Here is a 26427-nt window from a genome sequence, read left to right as displayed (position 1 = left end):
GTCCTCTCTTATTTAAAAAAAAATCTTATTCCAGCCAATGTGTGGATTCAAATAAGATTGATTTTAGTGTAAACATCACCATTGACAAGCTCAAAGTCATCTATCTTCTTTATATATATAGACGAAGCATTTTTATTTTACAAGAAAGAAATAATGTAGTGCACTGCAAGGTACATATATATAGATAAAAATGCATGTATTTATGTATAACTGTAGATCTACATGGCAATGTATTTCCCTACTCGGTGGGGTAGGAAGGTTGCATGGCCAAGCCACACATACCACTCTTGCCGGAAATATCCTTATCCATTCTGAGGTACCCGCTCTCGCCCCATGTCGTGCCCCATGAGTTTTTGAGCAGCCAATACTTTGTTCCGTCACTCGTCATGCCATATCCAATCGCCGCTATCCCATGGTCCAAATCAGTTCCGCACGAGCCGGTCATTACCCTGCCGAAGTAGTGTTGAAATATGACATCCGCTCCGTCCACACTACTGATACAGGCTGGTTAGCCACGACTTTCATAAGAAAAGATTCATCGTTGGTGGGTACATCCTCGTAGCCCTTGATGGTTTCCATGCTGTTGCTTGCAATGTTGGTCTTGCACTGTCCGTCTTGTGCCGTGTAGGGATAGTTGGCTTCGGAGGTGAGGCCGCCATTCTTGATGATAAACTTGAAGGCGTCGTCCATCTCACCACCCTCACAACCCTGATCAACACCATGGACATCACAATCAACTAACTCTTGTTCCAACATCGAGACAAGCTTCCCGGTGCTCAACTTTACAATGCCTCGGTTGTGGCCACAACTGAAAAGGCCCAACAACAGCCTGCAATAATAGTGTTGCACTTAATGTGATTTCAGTTACCATGGAAAAATGATATATATACATACTACTCTAAATTTTCTTACCACATTGCCCTTTCTCCTTGATAGGAGTGACATCACCCTTTGCCCTCCAATCAACGGCTGTTGGAACTGCGTCGACGCTAACATTGTGGTACTTGAACCTAGTCGGAGCCCTGCTACCACTCTTCTTGAGGCCCTTGTTGGTCTTGGTTGCCTTGAACTCGTCGTTGGTAAGGTCGGTAAACTAATTGACATCGAGCCAAAACTTGTGGTTTCCGACATTGAATGACTTGATGAAGGCAACGTGGCCTTGAACACCTCAAACCGTTGTGCTTTCTCCGTGCCGTCCTTGTAAATGCGGTTGTACTTTGCCATTCAGTGCCCGTGCCTCTCCACCATGGCCGCGTCGCCAACCTCACGAGCTGACAGAACAGTGTTACTGCATAAGCAGATGCAGCCTAGGATGACAAGTAGCAAAGCCTTGGGGATGGCCATGATGTGCTCGACTAGTGCTTTGCTTATTGGTACTTCTATTGTAAGCACTTTGGTGGTGCTTTGGCTTGTCAAGAAGGGGTGGAAGGGGTGTGTTTATGCAACGGTAGTCATGTGCATGTACGCAGCAAACACGGTCTCGGATGATGTGTGAAGATCGATTTACAACAACGCATCGGTGAAGTTAATTACCAGATAATCAATAATCTTTGTGAGCGTAGATCGTACGTTAGCTTAACCCCTAGTTTGTGCCAGGTGAACCAAATGAATAAAGGAAACACAATGATAAAAAGGAACTGCGGGACGGGCATGTATTGTAGCTAATATATTAAAACGGTCCAACAAGACCAAAGTACAAGAAAGGTCAAAGATGCACGACAGTGACGACAATAAAGCAATAAAATCATTACTTTTCTTCGAAATCAGTAGTTAAGGGTTATCCCTTGTAAAGTCACTTTTCATATTCTCTAATGCTTGGTGCTGACAAATTTCATATTCTCTAATGCTTGGTGCTGACAATTGTCTCATGTTCGAATCCTCGTGTCAAGCTGCCTCGATTTTTGCTATTTTTCTCGCCCCGTGGTACAGCTTGATGGGCCAGCCCAGTAGTGCTATCTCCTCTGCGGGGCGCCGCCAATTTGACGCAAAGAGCATCAAGTAGGGGCTCCCTGCAAAGCCATCTGGATGATTCATCCAGGTTTATCAGGGTTCTATATCAAATTTACTAGCTTGTTCGTTGTGTTGGTTGATCCAAACACCATACAAGTATTTGACTAACAATTACTCTTATTATGAATGTATATTTATGTTACTTTCCTTTATTTCTATGACATGGTAGAACATGGTACTTCCTTTATATATTTTCTTAACAAGGCAAAATACCTGCCATTTTCATTAATGAAGAAGAAGATATTTGCCCAGTTAATTGACGAAAAACCAAGTGAAACCCCTCACAACCAGCTGATCTGGCACATAGAAAGATACTGCATCACACACATCATTACAAAAAAAATCTTCATCTAATGCTTCCTTCTTATCACTCTTCACCGCTCTACTTGATGTCCTAGTTGTTCCTGGCAAAAGAACACAAACATGATTTCTTCTTTCATCAACACAAGGCAGCCACCAATTGCAAAAAGCAATATATCTCCTGGCGTTTACACAATCATAAAATAAAATAAGGAAACACATTTCAAGCTGAAAAGTACCTCGTTGACAAAGAAGGCATGGAATCCGTAAGGAACCCGATTTGGCAACTCAATAACTGCAACTGGATCACCAGACATCGTCTTCGCATCAATCACATTTACTTCAGATTTCCTGCACCCATGGTACACATAAAAAGAACAACAAAATTAATCACATTAACTTCAGATTCCATGCATCCATGTAACAGTAGCATCTTCCCTTAGTGATGTATGAAATAAAAGGAGTACCCTGTATTTTCATCGTGGACAAAGAATATCAAGTACCCATCATCTTCTTCGTGTGAAACACCAGGCTCCTTGGGCACGAAGACTGCCTCTGAACAAAATCTACTAGGCCCCAGGTAATATATGCCCCTCACATTCCCCCCAACTTCAAGCTGCTCCTTGCTGCTCTCTGGCTCGGCGTGTAGGTCGAATTTTATGATGCCGGTCATTTTCAAGATGCCACTCACCTTCACGGTGCTGTCAAGTATCGTGCAATAGATGTATTGTTGCTTTCTGCGTTTCAACAAAAGTAACTTATGAGAGGAAGTTTGATAGTTCCAGGTAGGAATCTTACTTGAAAATGTAAGGTTTGTCATGTGTTAATACTTTTTAATGGTATATGCATCATAGAAGAAAACAAACTTTAAAGTGAGATCTCGAGTATAAGTACCTGCCAGTATAACTCTCATTGATTCGAGGAAAGTCTATGGCAGAGACAGACAATTGCTTCTGCGAAGCATCACCAGTTTTCATGTTGAATCGCATCTCGTACCTGAAAGATATAAAATAAGGGCAAGCATTGGGTTGGATGGAATTAAAATAAAAGGTCGATACTGTGGGTATCCATACAGCTCATTCCCGGGGTCCTCAAGTTTGTCGCTTTGGTTACCATTCACCTGGTCCAAATCTAGGTTGTTGAGACGACACGTGATCAAAATAACTTCATCGCCCTCTTCCCATGCGTTAGCTGCGAGAAGAGATACTTCTTATTCATATTGTCATATGATTGTTTTCAGGTTGATTTTTAATAAAAGATCTCCCCCAAAACTATCTTTTTCTGTTTTGCATGCACATTGCTAAAAATCACTTGAGGAACTGATATTGTAGTTAATTCATCCTCTTGAACATGCTTATTTCAGTTTTAGTTTTAATTATGCTACACTACCACACAAATTTTTGGGAAGATAAAGAATTGCATTTACATTTTTATATACATCCTTTCCCTATCTATGTTGAATTAATGACAAATGATATAGACATATTACACATTCAGAGCCAAGAGAAATATTGGAGATGGCGTACCATTGTGGAATATGAAGCAATTGGGGAGCTCAAACCACCTGATGTTTTTTTCGTCCTTTTCATAGCGTTGGAGTATACCAAAACGAGCTTTCTTTGTAGGATCAAACTTGTAAATAAATTCACTATTCTTCACCATTTCCTTTATACAAGAACACAAAAGGGTACAATCAGACAAGATTATGAAAAGGAGTATTAACCATTTATGAACTGTTGATTCGAACATATATCAATCCCATGCAACTAAGAAAAAAAATGTTAACTATGGCATCCTTCAACATGATGATAAGACATGGTACATGGGGGAAATCTATGGAAGACATTTATTATCGATGTATTTACCATTATGTACATAAATCATCATGTACCTTTGGTCGAAAAAACATTGGCAAGTCCATAAATATGGAGTAGTTCTCTGTAATGGCGAAGTCATGCATCATTACAGATTCCGGTATTGTTATTGGCACGGGGTCAAGCATAATTCCATCCTTGGTGATGACTCGGTATGTACAATAAGGAGGTTCATGTGAGTACCCAAAGGTGAACATTTCATCTGAAAGAAGGATAAAAACATCATTCAACCCAATTTTCCTGAATGGAATTAAGAAATAGTAAGTTTTCACTGTAGTGTACCTGTAAATGGATCAACCTTCGGATGAGCGGTGAAAGGGTGTTTCAACCTTTTGTCATAATCCAACAACCCAAGAGTTTGCAAGTCTCCATCTTCAAGGATCTTAATAACATCTGAAAACAGAAATAGAAACTCATGCTCCGAATTTGGTATGTGCTCTTTATCATGCAGAGTATATGGGATTATTATGCCCACAACAATGTGCGGGTCATGATCGAGTATAGAAAGAAATTGTGCTAATAGAATGATAACTTACAAGGTTTATCTGATTCTGACAGGGCCATGAGTTTGCCATGATGGTATATAAGAGCAGTATTAGCTGTAAAAGAAGTGAGCAAATCAACAAATTGCCACTAAAATAAAATGCCCATGAAACATATGTAGATATACACCATTCAATGGCTACTTAAGGTAAATAAGTACCTGTTCCAATTCCATAAGTAGCATCTAAGACTTTGAGTTTCTTCCTAAGTTCTTGCGTTAGAACCATAAACAACCCCAAAACACCCTTCAGGTCTCCAATCTGTAAAGATTGAGGGAAAAACTCATGTATGCGCACAACCGGTTTCTTATATAGCCATCACTAAACCCACATGGATGGGAGAGATGAGGTTTTAGTAATGGATTAAGTCATACATATGTACGGTGTATATAAGATTCTTAGTCAAGAGAGTATTTTTTTTTGCAAGAATGAATACGAAAACCGGAGCATTTCCCGCAGGAAAAGGGAGCATAGTTGGGGATCACAACAATCAAGTGTTACATAATAAGTAATTGATTAACTGCTGAGAAGATTCAGGTTTTCTAGTTGAAAACACGTAGCTTACCTTGGTAAACTTTGGTCCACCAAAATACTCTTCTTGCTCAAGGCGAGAAGTCTTCACGTATCTTGATATGTATGTAGCTTTTCCGTCCTTAATACGCATTGCATGGATCATTCTGTAAGAAACAATGTACAAGTCGATGCAACCATGAAGCCAAAGTTTGAATGACAGATTGAGGCTTGACTATCAGGAAATCGTGAGCGGTAGAACTGTACTAGAAACAGGAGAAAATGAATGTGCACGCAACCGGTACAATTAGATATACAATATTCCAAACAGAAAGGGATTGTGTCACATACCCATCCCCATCAAACCTGCAAAAAAGGAAAACACAAACACCAATACAAATTAGAATGAGCCTCACTTATTGGAAGGAAAATTATTGTCGTGAACAAGTAAGAAGCAATACCAATGATACCCTGCAATGGGGGTAAACTTGGGGTTAGGCCCCACCCTGACAAATTCTCCATTCAAACACTTCTGAACATAACAGAAAGGAATTAATACCATGACGAAAAGGAAGGATAATCTTTTTTTTTGACATAGAAAATATTTGATTGTCTAGTGGGCTCAACGAAAAATATAGCACCCTACAAAATATAGCGAGGCTCTTCTCCAAATACTACACAAGTTATAGCGCGTTAATAGAATGCTATATTTCAAAATAACATTTGCAAAAAAATACCAATATATCAAGAAATAAAATATCGCAGCAACTAAATCTTTCCCAGGAAAAAAAAGAAATGCTTGTTTATCCTATCATGGCACAATAGATAATACAAGCTTAAGTTTAGCACAACGTATAATTACAAAGAAAAGAAAAATAAATAAATTTGTTTGATGTTACTCGTGGCATAATAAATAACAATGCTTCAGTTCAGTACAGAGTATAATTACTGGGAGTACAAAGTATAAACACAAGCTTCAGTTTGGTACCGAATACAAGACAAACTACACTTTACAAAGAGAAGGAAGAATAAAAAATATACGGTACTCCCTGCATGTTTTCCATCTATATACAATTACAAATTCAGAACAAACTTGTTGCGGGACAAGTCAGCTACAAGGAAATATGCATAATTACTTAGTCAAACCATAAACTAGGGATGAAATAGTGTTGCGTCCTTGTCATGCAAGAACTTGAAAAAGAGAGTAAGAATGGTGTGGTTGAGGGGTGGTTTTGGACTTTCAGGTTTGTTGAGTTGTGGTTTTCTTATTTTTACGTCATGTGCATGCTATAACGTTACAAGTTACAATGTTACAGCAAGACGTACCGTGCTAATTGCGCGTTTAAAGCTGAAGCCATCGAATTTACCAAAACGTAACATCTCCTTCTCTAATACGCTATAACCGTGTTATAACCAGGTCTTTTTTTCTCGCCCGAGATTTTTAAAAACCGGACTTTCCGCTACCCACTGAGAAAACTATATCTCGTATGATTTTTTTTCTTTCAAATTTTGAATTTAAACTGTAAAAATGATCATATAGGTTTTGTATGACACAAGATCATATAGCAGTCTCTGTCCCAGTGGTATCCCGCAACGGGTTAATAAAAGCAAAAAAGAACAGTTGCTGAGGTTATGCTGCTTCCTACCACTACGACAAGCTCTTGTCCCTGTGCATAATTTCTTAAAGAATATTTATTTTAATACTATTTGACTTTCAATTCAAAATTCATTTGAATATTTCGGATGAAATAATTTGAAAATTTCGATATATTTCGGTAACCGGGTATTCCGGCCCCTACCGAGAAAAAAAGGGATGGAGAACAAAAATCTTGGTTATAACGGCGAAATAGCGCGTTTCGTTGAGCGGGCTGTATGGCTTCAAGAAAATTTTCAGCAAATTACCGTCGAAAATGCGGGAGGCAAGGATGAAGAGAGGGATGCTGACCGGAAGGTGTCCGCGGACGGTGAGGCCGGCGGCGGGCGGGGTCTCGTCCGGCACGGGGGCGAAGTTGCCGGAGAGCCAGGGGACCGGCTCGGCCTTCTTGCCATGGCTGAGGCGGACGGCGAGCCGCTCCAGCATGTCGACCGCCCAGGACGCCACCCCCTTGCGCGGCCGCGGCGCCGGCACCACCACCGCCAACCCCTTCCTCTGGGCATCTTCCATGGCCGCTGCTGCTTCTCCCATGATCACCGGCTAGCTGGCTCCCTGGGCTTGTATTGTATAGATGATGCTCGGCAGGCAGAGAGTCCGCGTTGGCTCGGACTTGGGTTGGGAGAGTAGAAGAGGGAGGGACGGCACGGCAATGGCAACAGCGACAGCCGACCGGCCTCCATATGTCATGTCAGCGGTGGCGCGGTTGGCCGGCCGCGCGCCGAGGATCACATCGAACCGGCCTCGCCTCTCTAGCTCCTCCGTGGATTGATTCCATCGCCCAGATCGCCCGTCTTTTCTTGTCTCTCTGGATGGATGTGGAATGAATATATACTCCATCCATCTGGCTGATCAAATCCTCTGTGCAAACTGTGCTTGACGAATGAATTCTATTACTATATTGATACTGGTACAGCAGCAGCAGCAGCTTGTCATGGTAATCGTCGACGACGGCGACGGCTGTTCATAGAGTTCATCGATCAGCTGTTGATGTCCTGAGAGTGAAGTCTATTTTAAAGCCTGAAATTGTAGAATACTCCCTCCGTTCCTAAATATAAGTCTTTAAAGAGGTTTCATTAGTGGATTACATACGGATGTATGTAGACATACTTTAGAATGTAGATTCACTCATTTTGTTTCGTATGTAGACTCCTAGTGAAATCTCTTAAATGACTTATATTTAGGAACGGAGGGAGTAGATCGCAAACGAACCTTAAATTTTAAATTCCTGAAATTGATACCCTAACCTTGTCAATCCCGGTCTAAATGAACCTTTAGGCCTTGTTCGGTTGCAACGGGTTTGAAGGGGATTGAAATGGATTGGGGAGGATTAAATCCCCTGTAAGTCAAAATCTACCTCAATCCCCTCCAATCCTCTTCAATCCCCGGGATTAACCGAACAAGGCCTTAGCCAGTTTAAGAAGTGGATTTGATGAGCTCGCGCTCGACCACTGCCCCACACACGCACGGCTCGCCGCCGCTGGTGAGGACACCACAGCACTGATGCTTTCTTCTCCTTCCTCCTCCTTCTCCCTTCTCCCTTCCCCGGAGCACGCGCAGCGCATGCACGCCGACGACCGCCTTACCGGCCGCCCATCCAGCTGCTTCAAACCCGCATGCCACCTCGCTGTTGACTGTTGTTGCTTCTCCATGCCTGCACGGCACCGTGGGGCCGCTAGTGGAGCACTCGCCGGTGACTAAGGTGACTCGAGAACCGAAGGACGTCGGTACTTGGCGGATCAGCGGCTACACCAGATCGATCAAGGATCATCGGCTCGTAGTTTGCTATACCTGCATTGCTAGCTAACTGGCAAAAACGATTGATTAACTAGCTAGTCTCAAGATCGATACAGTAGGCTTTGGTAGCCAGTTTGTTATGTACGTGAGTGTTGTCTCCTGGAAGAATCGATCAACCATGGCTTGTGTACTTGTGCGTCTCGCCGGAAAGCAATCCGCAGGTCATCCTACTTAGCCCAGCATACATACGCATTCGGCCGACGGAAAGTAGTCACCGTGGAGCGATCGGGGACTAGACAACAATGACATCAGGACATGCACGGGTAGCCGCGCTCAGGCACGTCTCCATGATCCCCATCGCCACCTGTTCCATACGCCGCCACAGCAAGGTCCGGCGATGCAAACTCGCTGACTGTGGGCTTGCACAGCTGACGGTGCCGGCTGTGGGGTACTATGGGCGTGGGGCTTAACGATACAGGAGAGGTGTGCGCATGAACCAGCATAGCAAATGCATCCTAGTCTTGATTAAAAAAACTCATCCTGGTCTTTTCTGTTTGGATACGGCCTAAAGGTCAAAAACGATCGGGATTGAAGAAGTGAGGGTATCAATTTCAGGGATTTGAATGTTGAACCCATTTGCGACATGTTCTACAATCTCAGGGTTCAAAATAGACTTAGCCATTGTCACGCTCATGCCTAACCGTATTCTTTTTAAAAAAACTTTTGTCCAGCTTTATAAATAAACCCGATACAAACGCACGTCATCACAACACACACATCCAAAACATGATACATATGTGCTGAGCGCAGCAACACCATCCCTAGCACCCCGCGACGCACGCCTCCAGCGCATGGAAGGAAATCGCCCTGCCACCGCCTACGCCACACTGCCTTTGGCCGGCGACGTCATCGACGGCTGCGAGGGAAGGGAAGCCGGGACGGGGGTCGAGAGGTGGTGGTGGTAGGGTTGGCTCCTGGAGTCACCCGTGGGATTGACTCGTGAACGACTCGTCTCTTTCCAACCTCTCCAACCGTACTCTCTTTTGGTAGTGTTTGAGGCTATGACGTGGATCCTTTGGACTACGACCGATGGAGTAATAACGACTCTGGATAGTATCGGTGGTCCCAGAGCACCGTGTATGGACGGCCTACCGACGCTTTTCTATAAGTATTACTAGCAGTTGATTGGCGATGATGCAGTACATGAGGTTTTGCAAGTGCTACAAGCACTAGTAGAAAAAGAGGCTTTTCGGCCGGAGCACAAAACCACATTAGCCCTGGGTCAAAGTAAAACCGAGACCATTGCCAGGCATTGGTCCCGGTTCAGTTTGCCAGGGCATTGGTCCCAGTTCGGTTCATCTCATTAGTCCCGGTTCGGGACAAAAACCGGGACTAAAGATCCAGCGACTGCCACGTGGCGTGCCGTGAAGCATTAGTCCCGGTTCGAGACAAAAACCGGGACTAAATGATAGGCTGTTAGTCTCGGTTTTAGACAAAAAAACGGGACTAAAGTTTTGCCTATATATACCCTCGCCCCTGCCCACCCTCTCCTCTGTTTTTTGACTCTTGAGGTGTGCTTGTCATGCTCTTTGCCATCCTTCTATGCATGCACATGAGGTGTTCGATGAAATGTCCGAGCCACACTACTTAAGCTTTCTCCTCTCCAAGCTCCATTTTCCTCAATATTTGTCTAGGTTTGGCCGTGCACCAACTACACAAGTGTTCTAAAAGGTTAGCTACTTCATCCTTTCATCTCTCAGTGCTAATTTAGCTCATTTCAAATGCTCTAGAAGTAGAATGGTTTGTGGGTTTTAGTGTATGAGTGTATATGGGAGTTATTTTGATTTAGATGCAAAATGTGAGCTCAAATTAACTTCTTAGAGTCTGCATATATTTAGGGTGCCGTCCCATGCCCGTCCTCACCGTTGTCGATCGCACGCGCCGATCTCGTCGAGAGCACCACCGTGGTGAGCCTCTTGTTCTTATCTTCTTTCTAAAAGAATTTTTTTCTTACTTGTATGATTTAGATAAATACTTGTATAAATTACTTACTTTCATTATTTTCTGTTATTATATAGTGCGATGGTTTTGGTATCCACATCCGTCGGCCCTCGTCCTGTCTATGATTCGGATGTGGTATATATTATCTTTTATAACTATTTGTTTATTTAGTGTTTATGACAATTATGACGACCAACATGACATATATTTTTTAGTCTAGGAGATATGTGAACCAGAAATTCCAACCCACATAGAATTTTTTGTCGAGAAGTTAAATTTGGTTGAAAAAGAAAACAATTACTTGAAGAAAAAAATTGAAAATAATTGAGGAGAAGAATATGGAACTGGAGTTGCATGTTGCCGATGTCGTCGATGATCGCAAGATGAAGATGGATGCAATGCGGTTGATGATGGATGCAATGCGTTTGAAGATGGATGAAATGCGCTTGAAGATTAGGAATATTAGAAAATATGCCATTGATAAAGAGGCTTGATATCATTATGTTGTTGGGTCAATTGTTACCTTAATTGCGATTTTGATTGCATTTGTTTTTGCATTTAAATGTTTTACATAGTTGTATGTTGTTTTATGAGAGAACTTTATGTAATTATTTTTGCAATAATAACATTTGATCACTACTGTGCTTTGGTTTTAATGTGATGATGAACTTGTATTAATTTGGTCATTTCTCTATTCATGAGTTCTGCAATGGTTATTTGATATACTTAATTTCATAATACAGATGAACCGCCAATGGATGTACAGTGACCGACGCACTTCGACTAATGCCCGAGTCACACTTACGTTCACACAAAATGATATCCTCGGCCGAGGTTAGCAACCTTATCCTTTTCATCTGTAATTGATACAAAAATACTGCATGTGTCCATGTATACGTGTGTACCTAAGGCCATTAGTTGATGAAATTTTGCAGTTGTGGGCCAAATCAGGTGTACGTGTGTGGGATGAGCACAAACAGCGGGAATTTGACTTATGAGTATTGCTGTTCGTAACCATCAATGATTGACCTGCTCTTAGTAACATTTTAGGACAGTCAAACAAGGGATACAATGCATGCAGGCACTGTTTAGATAAGACTAAAGGTACATATTTGAAAAAAATCTAAGAAGGTTGTCTACCTAGGGTGTCGTCAATTTCTTCCGACCAATCATCCCGTAAGAAAGAAAGACAAGCATTTCAACGGTGGGGCAGATCACCGGAAGAAGCCTAACCTCCCTACTGAGGGTGCCGGCCCCCGAGGGGTAGGTACGTCGCCGTGTCAGGGAGGAGGACGAGCACGTCCGCCGCCCAAGAGCCAGAGTTCCCGGTCACCCCAAAAGATCACGCCGCGTGCGTGAAAATGCTGAAAACCCTTGCAGATCCCCCTCCACCGTTGCCAGCAGACTATGAACGCTCTATTCTCAAGTCGGCTCAGGCAAAAAAGCAGCGGTTGTAGAGTAGTACGTCCAACGCGAAATCAGTTGCCCAGCTCGGACAACAGAAAAAACCAATCGTGCCCCCCGCTCAAAGTGTATTCCGATACAAAGGTGTGCTCGAACGGATCTGCGATCGAGCAAAGGAATGATGAAACAGCCAGTATCGATCCGAGTTTGTTGTAATATACGGAGAAGCTACCAAGGCTGCTGTCATGTCTATTGATGAGTACTTAAACCATATGCAACAATTCGCTGACATGACATACGTGTACCGGTACGGGGCTCCTCTCGTCAAACCTGAGTTAGTCAACGAGCTACCAACAAAAATGCGAAGATTGCATGACTGGTACATGCGAGCATGTGCTGAACAACAAAGCTGGATCTACTGTGCATATGAAAACGAGCATTTTGGGCATGGAGATAGCGTGCTAATGATTGAATTCGACGAATTATTTCAGTTATACAAACAAGACGCCCTCGACAAATCTATCATCAGTGCCTATTGTTTGTAAGTATTATCAATTTATGTCATTATGTCTTACTCAGCTCGTTCTTGCATGTATAATCTTACTCATCACTATATTAATTTTGCAGAATGAAGATTCTCGAATTCAAAAGAGGACAAATCTATGACATTGGGTTCATTGACCCATATTTCATTCATCACCAAAGTCTCGCAACGAATTCCCGTGAGACAGAGAATAACTTGGTACAAGGGTTAAGGTTTTCCTGTACCAAAAGGGAAATATTATTTTCCTTACAACTTCAAGTGAGTGTTACTACACACATTCTATTTTCGCTTACTCGATGTTATTGTAAGTGCATAATTGACTCATTATGCGTGCGCATGTTCCACTTTATTCTGTTAATCATTGTACCTGACGAGGCTTGGTAAAAGTCATGGACCCGAAACACACACCCCTCGCTGAATGGGCGAACATGCAGGAATGCCTCGAGAGGTAATTTCAATCATTATGGTACTATATCGAAAACTTTTCGTTCATTTCCTGATAGCAATGAATTAATATAGAACTCATTTATCTATTTCCTTTTCTTGGCAGGGCTTGGAAACGATTCACCGCCAAGGCTCGAGGTGTTTGGATGTGAGAGCTTACATTTAGACAATTGGATGTAAGTAACTACTAACTAGATCTGCGCATCTCTTTATTCTAGTTTCAATATCATTATCATTCTTGATTATGTTTTTGATTGAACTATGTTCTGGTAAAGTGCTTGAGGCAGGAACAAGGGAACAATTTATGTGGATACTATGTTTGCGAGTTCATTCGCCAGACGACCCATGAGACGGTCAAAAAACGAACATAAAAAAATTGAAGTACGATAAAAAATACTCACAACTTTATTTTATTACCGTCAATTTTGTTCGGTTTCATTGATATATATATATTGACCCCTTCTTTAAATTAGATCGAACGGTTGCGAGACGGTCTTCTACCACAGGAACGTGTACGAGCAATTCAAGAAGAAATTGCCGGATTCTTAGATGGAGAGGTCCTAGATGTGAATGGAGAATTTCCCGTCGATGCAATTCAGATGAAATGTTAAAGTGTAAAAGAGATGCATATGTGCATGTGTAACTCGTGTCTACATTTTATTATATGTTTGACAAAGCACGACGGATGAGATGGTGTAATATATTCGTGACGATGATGTGCAATATAGTTGTTCCTTTATTGTTGTGTATGTACCATCAAATTTAATGCAAAACAAGAATTAAAAAATGCCTAAAACAAATAAATGGGAAAATATGGGGCAACAAAATAGCCCCATCCAATTTAGTGCAAACCCTAAACTCTAAAAAATGCTAAAAAACAGCAAAGAATGCCCCCCCTCGCTCCAAGCCCCGCCACGTGAAGGACCATTAGCCCCGGTTCGGAGCTGAACCGGGGCTAGCATTAGTTCCGATTCGTGAACCGGGACTAATGACCCAACCGAACCGGAGCTATAGGTCTTTTTTCTACTAGTGAAGGTGGTAGATTAGCATCATATTGCAGCTAGAGGGATGAAACGACACAATAGTGATGCCGAACCCAAAGGTCATTATTACACGGAAAGTACCATTGTGAGTGCATTCGCAATGAAAGTACTTGGTCGTCAGCAAGCGCGGATGACCGATGTGGTGACACTGGTCCCCAGCAAGCACGGGTAGCGACAGGGCATCCAGCAAGCTTGTATGGAGCTGGCAATGCGCGCACGCTCACTTGTTCGGGACCTCCTACCGCATTCTGCGGCACGGAGTCCCTCGGTCACACAGGGCGATCGTCCGACTGGGCCGGCCCAGTTCTTTTTTTGTTTCTTTTTTTCCTTTTCTGCTTATGTCCTTTTTTTGATTCATTTTTCTTTCTTTTTTTATTTTTGTCATTTTTTATGAAAACGAACTAAAACTGAATTTTCCAATCATTTTTTGGAAACATGGACATTTTTTAAACTGTGAATAATTTTAAAAAATGCGAACAAATTTGGAAGCTTTTTTAATATTGTTGAAACATTTTTCAGTTATAAACATTTTTCTGAAAACTTGTTTGAAAAACCAGATCCTTTACTGAAAAACCAAAAACATTTTCCAAATTTGTAGAACGTTTTTTGAAAATCCAGAACAGTTTTTGAAAAAGAAACAGAACATTTTAAAAATTCCGGAACATTTTTTTAAATTTCGAAGCATTTTCTAAAATTCCGGCAAAAAATTAAATTTAGTTGTCAAATTCAGATACAGTTTACAAATTTCGAAACATTTTAAATAATTCCGGGTCACTTTTTCAAATTCCGGGACATTTATTCCGGGACATTTTTTCTAATTCCAGAGTAATTTATCACATTTCAGAACATTTTTACCTATTCCGAAACTTTTTGAAATTCCGGAACATTTGTTCAAACTCCGACAAATTCTGGAACATTTTTTGAAAATCCAGAATATTTTCCAAACTGAAAGAGAATAAAGAACAAAATAAAATAAAGAAAAAAGGAAATAAAAAAACCGGTTCAAGGAATCTTCTATAAAGTTCAAAAATCGGAAAACACTTGCTAAAAACCTCTAGAAGGTTCTTAAAACCGGGATCGGCGGAAATGTTAACGGGCTGGCTCAAACCCCGTCGCTCGCTTGCACCTTCTGTGCCAAACGACGACTACTTACCGTAATGAGCGGCGTATAGGAAGTTCCCACTTTTTCCAGTCCGATTTTTCATGTGTGTATCGATTTGTTGGGTACGACGTTTTTCCATTTGACGGTTGAAATAGGCTTTAACTCATACATACCGTGGGGATTGGCCCAAAATAGGGTATCGCCCGCCCAAAATAATACCTCCGACATGTTAAAGGTAGGTGAAGGAGAATTCGATATTTATAGCGAAACTGATGATAGAAATATGTGGAGTCATAGACTGAACGGACATTCTAGTTGGGCGGCACCGACAGAAACCCTAGCCGCCGTCGCTATCGACCGACAACCTCCTCCTTCTCCATTCTCCTTGCCAAGGTACCACTAGCCATGCTTGCTTAGATGGCGATGGGGTTCAAGATCACCCGCTCTTGGTTGTATCTTCAATATCTCTGAAGCCGAGCCAATGTACTCTTTTCGTGTTGTGGTGTTTGTATGGTATCTTGTTGTTAATGTTCTCGTACGTCGTCTCCACTTCTTCATGGGAGAAATTGAGATAATTGTGCCACTTGTGAGCTTTGTAAAATCCTCTCATCCTCTTCATAAAGGTATTAAAATAGGCAATAGTGACGAGTCGACGACTCATTTTAGCAACGGTAGTGGTCCGTGGACCTCCGAGCATGTTTATTATGTTTGATGTGCTTTGCGTTTTCGGTGAATTTTTTTAATAGATTTGATCCTTTTCCTAAAAAGGGAAAAAAATGCAACATTGTATCTTTTAGAAATAAAAAATAGCCTAAAATGTCGAATGGTGGATGCACTTTTTTGAATTAATTATTCATTGTAAAAATGTGTGTGGTGGGCCTTTGGCATCTCCGTCCCGGAAATATCCTATTTGACGCTAACTGCAAGTCTGCAACAAACTGTCGTTGAAACTCACACGGAACAGGCGCGAGCGAGCGACATAGGCTGGCCTACTACTGGTGGATTACCCCCAGCTACAGGACCCGGGTTTCCCAAGCCGGGTTTTACTAGTTTTTCGACTTTTCAATTTTTTTCTATTTATGTTTCTTTTCTTTTCATCTTTCTTCCTTTGCAAGTTTTATTTTCCTTTTTTTGTTTTTTTTTCTATACATTTCTGTTATATTTTTCTTTTTTTTTTGGAAAAAGTTTGTATTTGGAATTTTACAAATATTCCTCGTTTGTTTGCATTAAAAAATTTTTGGTATTTAAAAAATTGTTCGCATTTTGCAGAAAATGTTCATAGTTTCAACAAAATGTTAAGGTTTTCAAAAAAGTGGTTGATTCATTAAAAAATGTTCACGTTTCTAAAGTTGTTCAAATTTTTGAAATTGTTTTGCGTTTCAAAAAACTTCCTAAATTTAGAAATTGTTTGTGCTTTAAGAAACTTGTTCTATTTATCAAATTTTGATCAGAAATTTAAAAATTGAATAATGTTAAAAAATGTTATGAAAATTCAAATTTTGAACAAATTATTTATAACTTCAAACGACGTTCCATTTTCTTAATGTGCAAATAAAATAGGAAAACAGGAACTTTTTTGATTATGCGAACAATTCTCGAAAAACTTGGTCAATTTTGAAATTCTCAAACATTTTTGAATTTGGGAAAAACAATTGAAAACACAAACATTTTTTGAAACTATGAACGACTTTTTCAAAATGCAAACATTGTCTGTGAACACTTATTGAATTTGCTAACAAAATGCAAACATTGTCTGTGAACATTTATTGAATTTGCTTACAAAATTCGAAAACACAAACATTTTTTGAATATGTGAACAAATTCGGAAAAGCTGGAACATTTTTTGAATATGCGAATTTGTTTTTGAAAAAAGAATATCTTTTGAGACTTGTGAATGTTTTTTGTAAACAAGAGCATTTTGTTCTGCAAAGTTTGTAAAAAACATTCTGAACATTTTTTGACAAACGAGAATTTTTATAAAAAATGGGAGCAATTTTAGAATTAATGAATATTTTTTGGAAACATAGACGTATTACAAGAGAACGAACATTTTTTTAGGTTCGGAACGATTTCCAAAATATAAACTTTCTTAAAAGAAAAATAACCTTGAGAAAAAATCAGTAAAGGAATAGAAAAGAAAAATAAATAAATAAAATAATTAAATGGAAAGGAAAAAACGAATAACCATGAAAAATCATAAGGAAACAAGAAAATACCTGTTCAGTGAAACTTTTAGAAGGTGTGCAATACGAGAAAAAACCAGTTAGAAAACTTTAGTAGGATCATAAAATCGAAAACGGTTCAACGTATTGTATTAATAGGCCGGCCTAAGTCATCGCTTGATCTCCAGCTGTGTGTGAAAGGTGTTGAAATTTGGAGGTGGGCCTTAGGCCCATTAGAGAATTTCAGAAAATGTACAAGGGCCCATGTAGGTGGTGGCATGACAAGGTGGTGGGAGTTTAGTCCCACCCCGCTAGTGGAGGAGAGTTTGGACCCCTTTATAAGGGTCTCTCTTCCACATGCTATTGGAGAGTGAGAAGAGAAGGTGCCCTCGCGCACTCCTCCTCCGCCGCCCACCGCGGGAATGAGTGCACGCGATTGCCTACCCTAGCCGTCATGAGAATCAGATCACATCTGCCTCACGTGTTCGTTCCTTTTGCTGCCGCCGGCGACTCCGTCCCGTTTACCGCGTACACGGTCGACGGGAGAGCAGGCCTCCGAAACCTCGGCTCTCCGGTTCCTGTACGGGAGAGGGGCGATTAGGTTTTTGGGGAGCGATCACGCGACTGCTCGCCTCCGTCCGTCTGCTTCGTCTACGTCCGCATCGCCCTCATCATCGCCATGTCTTCTCCAACCGAAGCTGACCGTCTCCGCGAGGAAGCCGAGAAGAAGACGGCAGAGGATACTGCCGCCGCCGCCGCTGCCGCTACGGCCAACTGGCCGATTGGAGGGTATGATTCGTTTATCCTCATGTTCGTATTTATCCTAGCAGTACTACTTGTTTGCATAGATGTATCCACTATATGCGTAGTATGTGCTAGGTTAGCTCAAGATCAGTATGTCATTAGTCTAGTCAATGCCATGCTAGTTATTATTTCGTGGATTAATATACTCGGAAAATTGCCTATTTACTCAACAATCCAAAAACCTAATGTCTGTAGGAATTTTTCGAGTAATGGTTTTGCTGCTGCACTGAAACCGGATAAGTTTACCGGTACTTTTTTCAAGCGTTGGCAAACGAGAACCACCTTATGGCTCACGGCTATGAACGTGTTCTGGGTAGCCGGTGTCACTCCTACGGAAACTATCACTCCTGAACAGGAGAAGATGTTTAAGGAGGCCACCGTCCTATTCCTTGGAGCAGTCATTAGCGTGATCGGAGATAAGCTGGTTGATGCATATTTACATATGCATATTGCCAAGGACTTGTGGGAGGCGCTCGAATCTAAATTCGGGGCCACCGATGCTGGGAGTGAGATGTATGTTATGGAGCAGTTCCACGATTACAAGATGGTTGACAACCGTTCTGTATTGGAACAAGCTCATGAGATAATATGCATAGCTAAGGAACTTGAGGTTCTTAAGTGCAATTTGCCGGGCAAGTTTGTCGCGGGCTGTATAATTGCTAAGCTCCCTAATTCCTGGAGGAACTTTGCTACTACTCTGAAACATCAGAGGCGTGAGTTCTCAGTAGAGGACATCATCGGCCATCTGAGTGTTGAGCAGAAATCGAGAGCAAAGGACTCCAATGGAAAAGCGGTGGAAAGCTCTTCTACTGCCAACATGGTACATCAGAGGAACTTCAATTCTCACAAGCCCAAGGGAAAGAACTCTGTCCAACAGAATACCTACTTCAAGAAGAAGGGGAAGAAGCCCTTCAAGAAGAATAAGAAGGGAGATGGCTGCTATACTTGTGGTTCAGAGGAACATTGGGCGAACAAATGCCCAAACAAGTACAAGAAGCCGGCGCAGGACTCCAAGTCTGCAAACATGATTGTGGGCAACAATGAAAGTGGTGCATCTGGGTACGGTAATTTACTTACTGTATTTACAGTTTGTCAGTCCACCGATTGGTGGGTGGACACGGGTGCAAATATTCATGTGTGTGCTGACTTATCATTGTTCTCTTCTTATCAGGCCACCGGTCGCGGGTCCGTATTGATGGGGAATGGCGCGAGTGCTTCTGTTCTTGGTGTTGGCACGGTCGATCTGAAGTTTACTTCGGGAAGGATCGTGCAGCTGAAGAACGTGCAGCATGTCCCCGCCATCAAGAAGAATCTCGTTAGTGGCTCCCTTCTGTGTAGAGAAGGGTTTAAGTTGGTGTTCGAGTCTAATAAAGTAGTAGTTATGAAATATGGACTTTTCGTTGGAAAAGGTTATGAATGCGGAGGTCTGTTCCGCCTTTCTCTAGCAGATTTTTGTAATAAAGTCGTGAACAATATTCATTCGAGTGTTAATGAATCTGAAGTTTGGCATTCACGTCTTTGTCACATAAGTTTCGGTGTTATGTCGCGGCTAGCAAAACTGAATTTAATCCCAACTTTCACTTTAGCCAAAGGTTCTAAGTGCCACTCGTGTGTGCAAGCAAAGCAACCTCGCAAGCCTCACAAGGCTGCAGAGGAGAGACACTTGGCACCATTAGAACTCATACATTCTGATCTTTGTGAGATGAATGGTGTGTTGACTAAAGGTGGAAATAAATACTTCATGACATTGATAGATGATTCCACTAGATTTTGCTATGTGTATCTGTTAAATACTAAAGATGAGGCTCTACACTACTTTAAAATCTATAAGGCAGAAGTTGAGAATCAACTTGAATATAAAATTAAACGAGTCCGGTCTGATCGTGGTGGAGAGTACTTCTCAAACGATTTTGATTCATTTTGTGCGGAACACGGCATTATTCATGAGAGGACGCCTCCCTATTCACCCCAGTCAAACGGGGTTGCCGAGCGGAAAAACCGTACTCTAACTGATTTGGTTAACGCCATGTTAGATACATCGGGTTTATCCAAGGCATGGTGGGGGGAGGCTATATTGACCGCGTGTCATGTCCTGAATAAAGTTCCTACAAAAGATAATGAGGTCACTCCCTACGAGGAGTGGTCGAAGAGAAGGACGACACTCTTGTACTTACGTACTTGGGGCTGCTTGGCGAAAGTCAATGTACCGATCCCCAAGAAACGTAAGCTTGGACCAAAGACTGTGGATTGCGTTAATTTGGGATACGCTAAGAATAGCGTAGGCTATAGATTTCTAGTAGTGAAATCTGAGGTACCTGACGTGAAGGTCGGTACAATAATGGAGTCGAGGGATGCTACATTCTTTGAGGATATATTTCCCATGAGAGATATGCAAAGCACTTCTAGACAGGAATCTGAGATAACTCCTGAGCCTGCCATTCCTATGGAATATTATGAACAAACACATGATGAAAATCCTGAGGAGGATGACGAGGAAGCCCGTGGTAGGGGCAAGAGACAAAGGACTGCAAAGACCTTTGGTGATGATTTCTTCGTATACCTCGTGGATGATAATCCCACTTCTATTTCAGAAGCGTATGCTTCTCCAGATGCTGATTACTGGAAAGCCGCGGTCCGTAGCGAGATGGACTCCATCATGGCTAACGGGACATGGGAAATCACTGATCGTCCCTATGGTTGCAAACCATTGGGATGCAAGTGGGTGTTCAAAAATAAGCTTAGGCCCGATGGTACGATTGAAAAGTACAAGGCTAGGCTTGTGGCCAAGGGCTATGCCCAGAAAGAAGAGGAAGATTTCTTCGATACTTATTCACCTGTGGCTAGACTGACCACCATTAGAGTACTACTCTCATTGGCGGCCTCTCATGGTCTTCTCGTTCATCAAATGGACGTTAAGACGGCTTTCCTGAATGGAGAGCTAAATGAGGAAATCTATATGCAACAGCCAGATGGCTTTGTGATAGAAGGTCAGGAAGGAAAGGTGTGTAAGTTGCTGAAATCTTTATATGGTCTGAGACAAGCACCTAAGCAATGGCATGAGAAGTTTAATACAACTCTGACATCTGTTGGCTTCGTTGTTAATGAAGCTGACAAATGTGTATACTATCGCCATGGTGGGGGCGAAGGAGTTATATTGTGCTTGTATGTTGATGACATACTGATATTTGGAACCAACCTCAAAGTAATTGAGGAGGTTAAGTCTTTTCTGTCTCAAAACTTTGAGATGAAGGACCTTGGGGTGGCTGATGTTATCTTGAACATCAAGCTGTTGAGAGATGATGAGGGTGGGATTACACTTCTGCAATCCCACTATGTTGATAAGATTTTGAGTCGCTTTGGATATTCAGACTGCAAAATTTGTCAAACACCATATGATCCTAGTGTGCTTATTCGAAAGTTTAAAGGCACAACTATAGATCAATTGAGATTCTCTCAAATTATCGGTTCACTTATGTACCTAGCTAGCGCAACGAGGCCTGACATCGCGTTTGCTATGAGCAAACTTAGCCGGTTTGTTGCAAACCCGGGCGATGTTCATTGGCGTGCTGTTGAAAGAATTATGCGCTACTTGAAAGGTACTGTCAACCACGGGCTTCACTATACGGGATTCCCATCGGTACTTGAAGGGTATAGTGATGCGAATTGGATCTCTGATGCTGATGAGATGAAGGCCACCACTGGGTATATGTTTACTCTTGGGGGTGGTGCTGTTTCCTGGAAGTCTTGCAAGAAAACGATCTTAACAAGATCGACAATGGAAGCAGAATTAACAGCATTAGACACATCTGGTGTCGAAGCAGAATTTCTTCGAGATCTTTTGATGGACTTACCTGTGGTTGAGAAGCCGGTTCCGGCTATCCTTATGAACTGCGATAATCATACGGTTATTGTTAAAGTGAAGAGTTCAAAGGACAATATGAAGTCCAACAAACATATAAGAATGAGATTGAAGTCTGTCAGACGTTTGAGAAACTCCGGAGTGATAGCGTTGGATTATATCCAAACGGCTAAGAATCTGGCAGATCCCTTTACTAAAGGGCTATCACGTGTTGTGATAGATAGTGCATCGAGGAAGATGGGTATGAGACCCACATGAGTTGCCATGGTAGTAACCCAACCTATATGATCGGAGATCCCGTGAAGTAGGACCTGGGAAAACAAGCCAGTGGTGAACTGAGGAGAGTAACTTTACTAACCCACTCCGTTGGAGATGCAATACTCTCAGATACTGTATGGTAGGATGACTACTGTCTTAATGTGTTCTAAAGCTTATATGTAAGCAAGATGCTGTCCTACAGAGCGATCTTTGGAGGAACACACCTATATGAGCTTGACTGCTGGTCACAGTCTATGAGGTTTGGGTGATCTCTAGTAAACTCATGAATAGGCCAGGAGTGTGACTAATATGCTCCACCCGAGGGGTCACCTTCGGCAGTCTAGTACTAGTAAGACTTGTGGTGAAGCTCCTTTACGCCAAGCTAACAATTCAAGGCATAGTCCATTGTTCAGTTGTAAAGGAGTGTAGCTACTTGTTCTAGGTGAAGCTCAACCTAATAGGTCTTCACTGAAATGCTGGTATATTAAAACAGTGATTGGAACGAGGGAACACGATGTGCCCTTGAGATCTGGTGGGGGATTGCTGAAATTTGGAGGTGGGCCTTAGGCCCATTAGAGAATTTCAGAAAATCTACAAGGGCCCATGTAGGTGGTGGCATGACAAGGTGGTGGGAGTTTAGTCCCACCCCGCTAGTGGAGGAGAGTTTGGACCCCTTTATAAGGGTCTCTCTTCCACATGCTATTGGAGAGTGAGAAGAGAAGGTGCCCTCGCGCACTCCTCCTCCGCCGCCCGCCTCGCCACGCCACGCCTCGTCACGACGCGTCGCGGGTTGCGGGAATGAGCCGAGCCGAGCTCATACCTACGCGCTTATTTTTGCCGGTCAGGAACGGAGAATACGTAACGGACAAGGCACGATCCGAGATGTCGGATCGTGGCCGTTACCGACTCGGACGTGGGTTCGGCCCACGTCTCTCCACCCAGCCGCCTTTATAAGCACGCGATTGCCTACCCTAGCCGTCACGAGAATCAGATCACATCTGCCTCACGCTTTCGTTCCTTTTGCTGCTGCTGCCGCCGGCGACTCCGTCCCGTTTACCGCGTACACGGTCGACGGGAGAGCAGGCCTCCGAAACCTCGCCTCTCCGGTTCCTGTACGGGAGAGGGGCGATTAGGTTTTTGGGGAGCGATCACACGACTGCTCGCCTCCGTCCGTCTGCTTCGTCTACGTCCGCGTCGCCCTCGTCATCGCCATGTCTTCTCCAACCGAAGCTGACCGTCTCCGCGAGGAAGCCGAGAAGAAGACGGCAGAGGATACTGCCACCGCCGCCGCTGCCGCTACGGCCAACTGGCCGATTGGAGGGTATGATTCGTTTATCCTCATGTTCGTATTTATCCTAGCAGTACTACTTGTTTGCATAGATGTATCCACTATATGCGTAGTATGTGCTAGGTTAGCTCAAGATCAGTATGTCATTAGTCTAGTCAATGCCATGCTAGTTATTATTTCGTGGATTAATATACTCGGAAAATTGCCTATTTACTCAACAAAAGGCGCTAGTTTCACATAGAATGCGTCAAATAGGACGTCCCCTTAAGCCGGGTCTATTCATCTATGAATTTATAAATGTTACAATTTCTTTGCTGCCTTTATTTACTTTTAACTTTGCAACTTTCAACCACACTACTTACTTGCTTGCAAATAACGAGACAAAGGGATTGACAACCCCTTGCCCACATTGGTTGCAAGTGTTTTGTTTCTTTTGTGTGCAGTTGCTGAATACGGGGGTTGGTTGTTACTCCTATTGGTTCAATAAACCTTGGTTATCTACTGAGGGAAATACTTACCTATATTATGCTGCATCACCCGTTCCTCTTCACGGAATACCCAACGCAGATCACAAGTATTACACGTCGCCTCCGTAGGGGTGGTTCCTGAGGGTGAGGACTCAATGGGATTCTCCTTAATGCAGGCTTGCTGATCTCGCTCCACCACAAGGGCCGTGCTGGCCGTGTGGGGGTGGCCACCAAGTACAACGACATGTGCTTGCGCGGACGCGGGGTGACCATAACGGGAGGGCTCATGAGGTATCTCTTGAGGTCCTCGAAAGCGGCATCGGCCTTGGGAGTCCACTTGAAGGGGCCTGATCTCTTCATGAGCTTGAAAAAAGGGAGAGCCTGCTCGCCGTACTTGGAAATGAAGCAGCCAAGGGAGGCCATGCATCCCGCCATGCGCTCCATCTCCTTCAGGTTGCGGGGCGGCCGCATCTGCTCGATGGCCTTGATCTTCTCTGGGTTAGCTTCGATGCCGCGATGGGATACCAAGAATCCTAGGAGCTTGTCGGAAGGAACACCAAAGAAGCACTTAGCGGGGTTGAGCTTGAGGTTGACCTTGTGAAGGTTAGCAAATGTCTTTTTCAGGTCCGTGAACAGGGTGCGCGCCTCACGTGTTTTGATGACGATGTCATTGACATACACTTCGGCGTTTCTCCCCATCTAGCTCCCCATGCAGATGAACATCGGCCTCTAGAAGTTGGCCCCGATTTCTTCAGGTCGAAGGACAAGCACACGCAGCAGAACACTCTGCAGGGGGTGATGAATGTGGTTTTCTCCTCATCCTCTTTTTCCACCTTGATTTGGTGGTAGCCCGAGAAGGCGTCCAAGAAGCAGAGCAGGTGGCACTCCATGGTAGAGTTCATGATCTGGTCGATCCGTGGTAGCGGAAAATGGTCCTTCTGGTAGGTCTTGTTGAGGTTGGTAAAATACGCACATACGCTTGTCGTCGTGTGGCTTGGTGACAACCACGGGGTTAACGACCCATTCCGTATGGATTACTTCTCGGATGACGCCGACACCTTGGAGTTTCTAGACCTCCTGAACCACAAAGGTGACGGGAAGGCACACCTGCCCCAAAGGCAGGGTGGCGTTGCTAGTGACACACACGAAGAGCTTGGTAGGAGCCATACGCTCATATGACACCTGGAACGCCTCGAAGACCTCTACCGAAAGCAAGTTAAGGCCCGCATCGCCATCAATGAGCGTCCTGGAGATCGCCACGCCACTGATGGTGGGAATGCATAGTAGCGCGAACGCGCCTACCGCCCGGGTGGACCGGGGATGGTCGTTGGAGTCGAAGGTGACGGGGGCCTCTGACCATCCGGGATGGCCCACCAGTCAGCGTGCTGTCTGGTCCGCGTTCGCCTCCCGCAACGAGTGTTTGAGGTGGCGTTGGGACGGAGGGGCCTGTGCGCCGCCAAGGATGTAGGCCACCCCACGTGGCGACTGGGAGCTCTCATGGGCAGCGACGCCCTTGGTTGGGGTCGTGCGGCTGCTGCTTGCGTCGCCTGCGCAACAATACAAAGGGGGAGAACAGGTGGTGCCTCCTGGCCGTCCGACGTGGAGCAAGGGAGTACCCGGCTGTCACAGGTGGTGGAGATGAGTTGGGGGCGCGCCCAGCGAGGCGTTGGCGCGACAGCCCCCGAGCCATGAGCTGCCCAGAGCGCGGAACAGGGTAACCGCGGCCCACCAGTGAAGGGGGGGGGGGGGGGGGCGCTTGGGGCGGCCTCGCCCATGTCGGCGCTGGTGTCGAGGTTGAGGACATGAAGGTGTCCTCAACCTCAACATCAAATAGGACGTCCCCTTGAAATCATCTACTCACAAAAACAGAATCGAGGGAGTTCTTATTTGGCACACAGTGCGCCGGGAGGAGGCGCAACGCGCACCGCCCGCTTCCCACCACCCTTTTAGGCCGGCCCATCCGCGGGGCACCCTGTCTTCTCATTTTATTTTATTTTCACATTTTTTTCTTTAAATAATTCAGTACTTTAGAATAGTTTCAAAATAAAAAATCTGGGATTTATAAATAAAACTTTCAAGGAATCATACAATGTTCGTCGTGTTAATAAAAATGTTTGTAATTTATAAATAAAACATATTGCATATTTAAATTTTTTTGGGAAATAAAAAAATATTATCGATTTGTAGAAAGTGTTCCAGCATTAACAAAAAATTTGTGAAGTTTGAAAATGTTCAAAAATTTGAAACAAAGTTCATGAATTTTAAAAAAAATGACAAAATTCCAAAAAGATTGCGAATTACAAAACAAAATCATCAGTTCAAAAAATTATTCGCTGATTTTAAAATGTTCATGCATTTCAAAAATGTTTATGAATTTGAAAAATGGATCCCCAAATTAGAAAAAAGTTTGTGGATTCAGAAAGTGTT

At 43.2% G+C, this 26427-nt stretch overlaps 1 protein-coding gene and 1 pseudogene across 1 annotated transcript; both read right to left on the bottom strand.

Annotated features, from left to right (window-relative positions):
- Window positions 1–238: 238 nt before the first annotated feature.
- Window positions 239–1344, bottom strand: LOC123446315 (annotated as a pseudogene).
- An 840-nt stretch (window positions 1345–2184) lies between these two features.
- Window positions 2185–7537, bottom strand: LOC123451037 (carotenoid 9,10(9',10')-cleavage dioxygenase-like). Its single transcript, XM_045128053.1, has 14 exons — window positions 7182–7537; window positions 5698–5768; window positions 5588–5602; window positions 5292–5403; window positions 4888–4987; window positions 4721–4783; window positions 4467–4577; window positions 4202–4386; window positions 3837–3975; window positions 3384–3501; window positions 3205–3306; window positions 2778–3047; window positions 2550–2661; window positions 2185–2414 (listed from the first exon to the last, which is right to left on the bottom strand). Exons 1-14 carry the CDS (start codon window positions 7419–7421, stop codon window positions 2385–2387), a joined length of 1668 nt encoding a protein of 555 aa, XP_044983988.1. The 5' UTR covers window positions 7422–7537; the 3' UTR covers window positions 2185–2384.
- Between the last annotated feature and the right edge of the window lie 18890 nt (window positions 7538–26427).

The sequence above is a fragment of the Hordeum vulgare genome, chromosome 4H (assembly GCF_904849725.1).
Source record: "Hordeum vulgare subsp. vulgare chromosome 4H, MorexV3_pseudomolecules_assembly, whole genome shotgun sequence".
NCBI lineage: Eukaryota > Viridiplantae > Streptophyta > Magnoliopsida > Poales > Poaceae > Hordeum > Hordeum vulgare.
The sequence above is the reverse complement of the archived record's forward strand: the minus strand, read 5'-3'. Positions and strand labels throughout refer to the sequence as shown.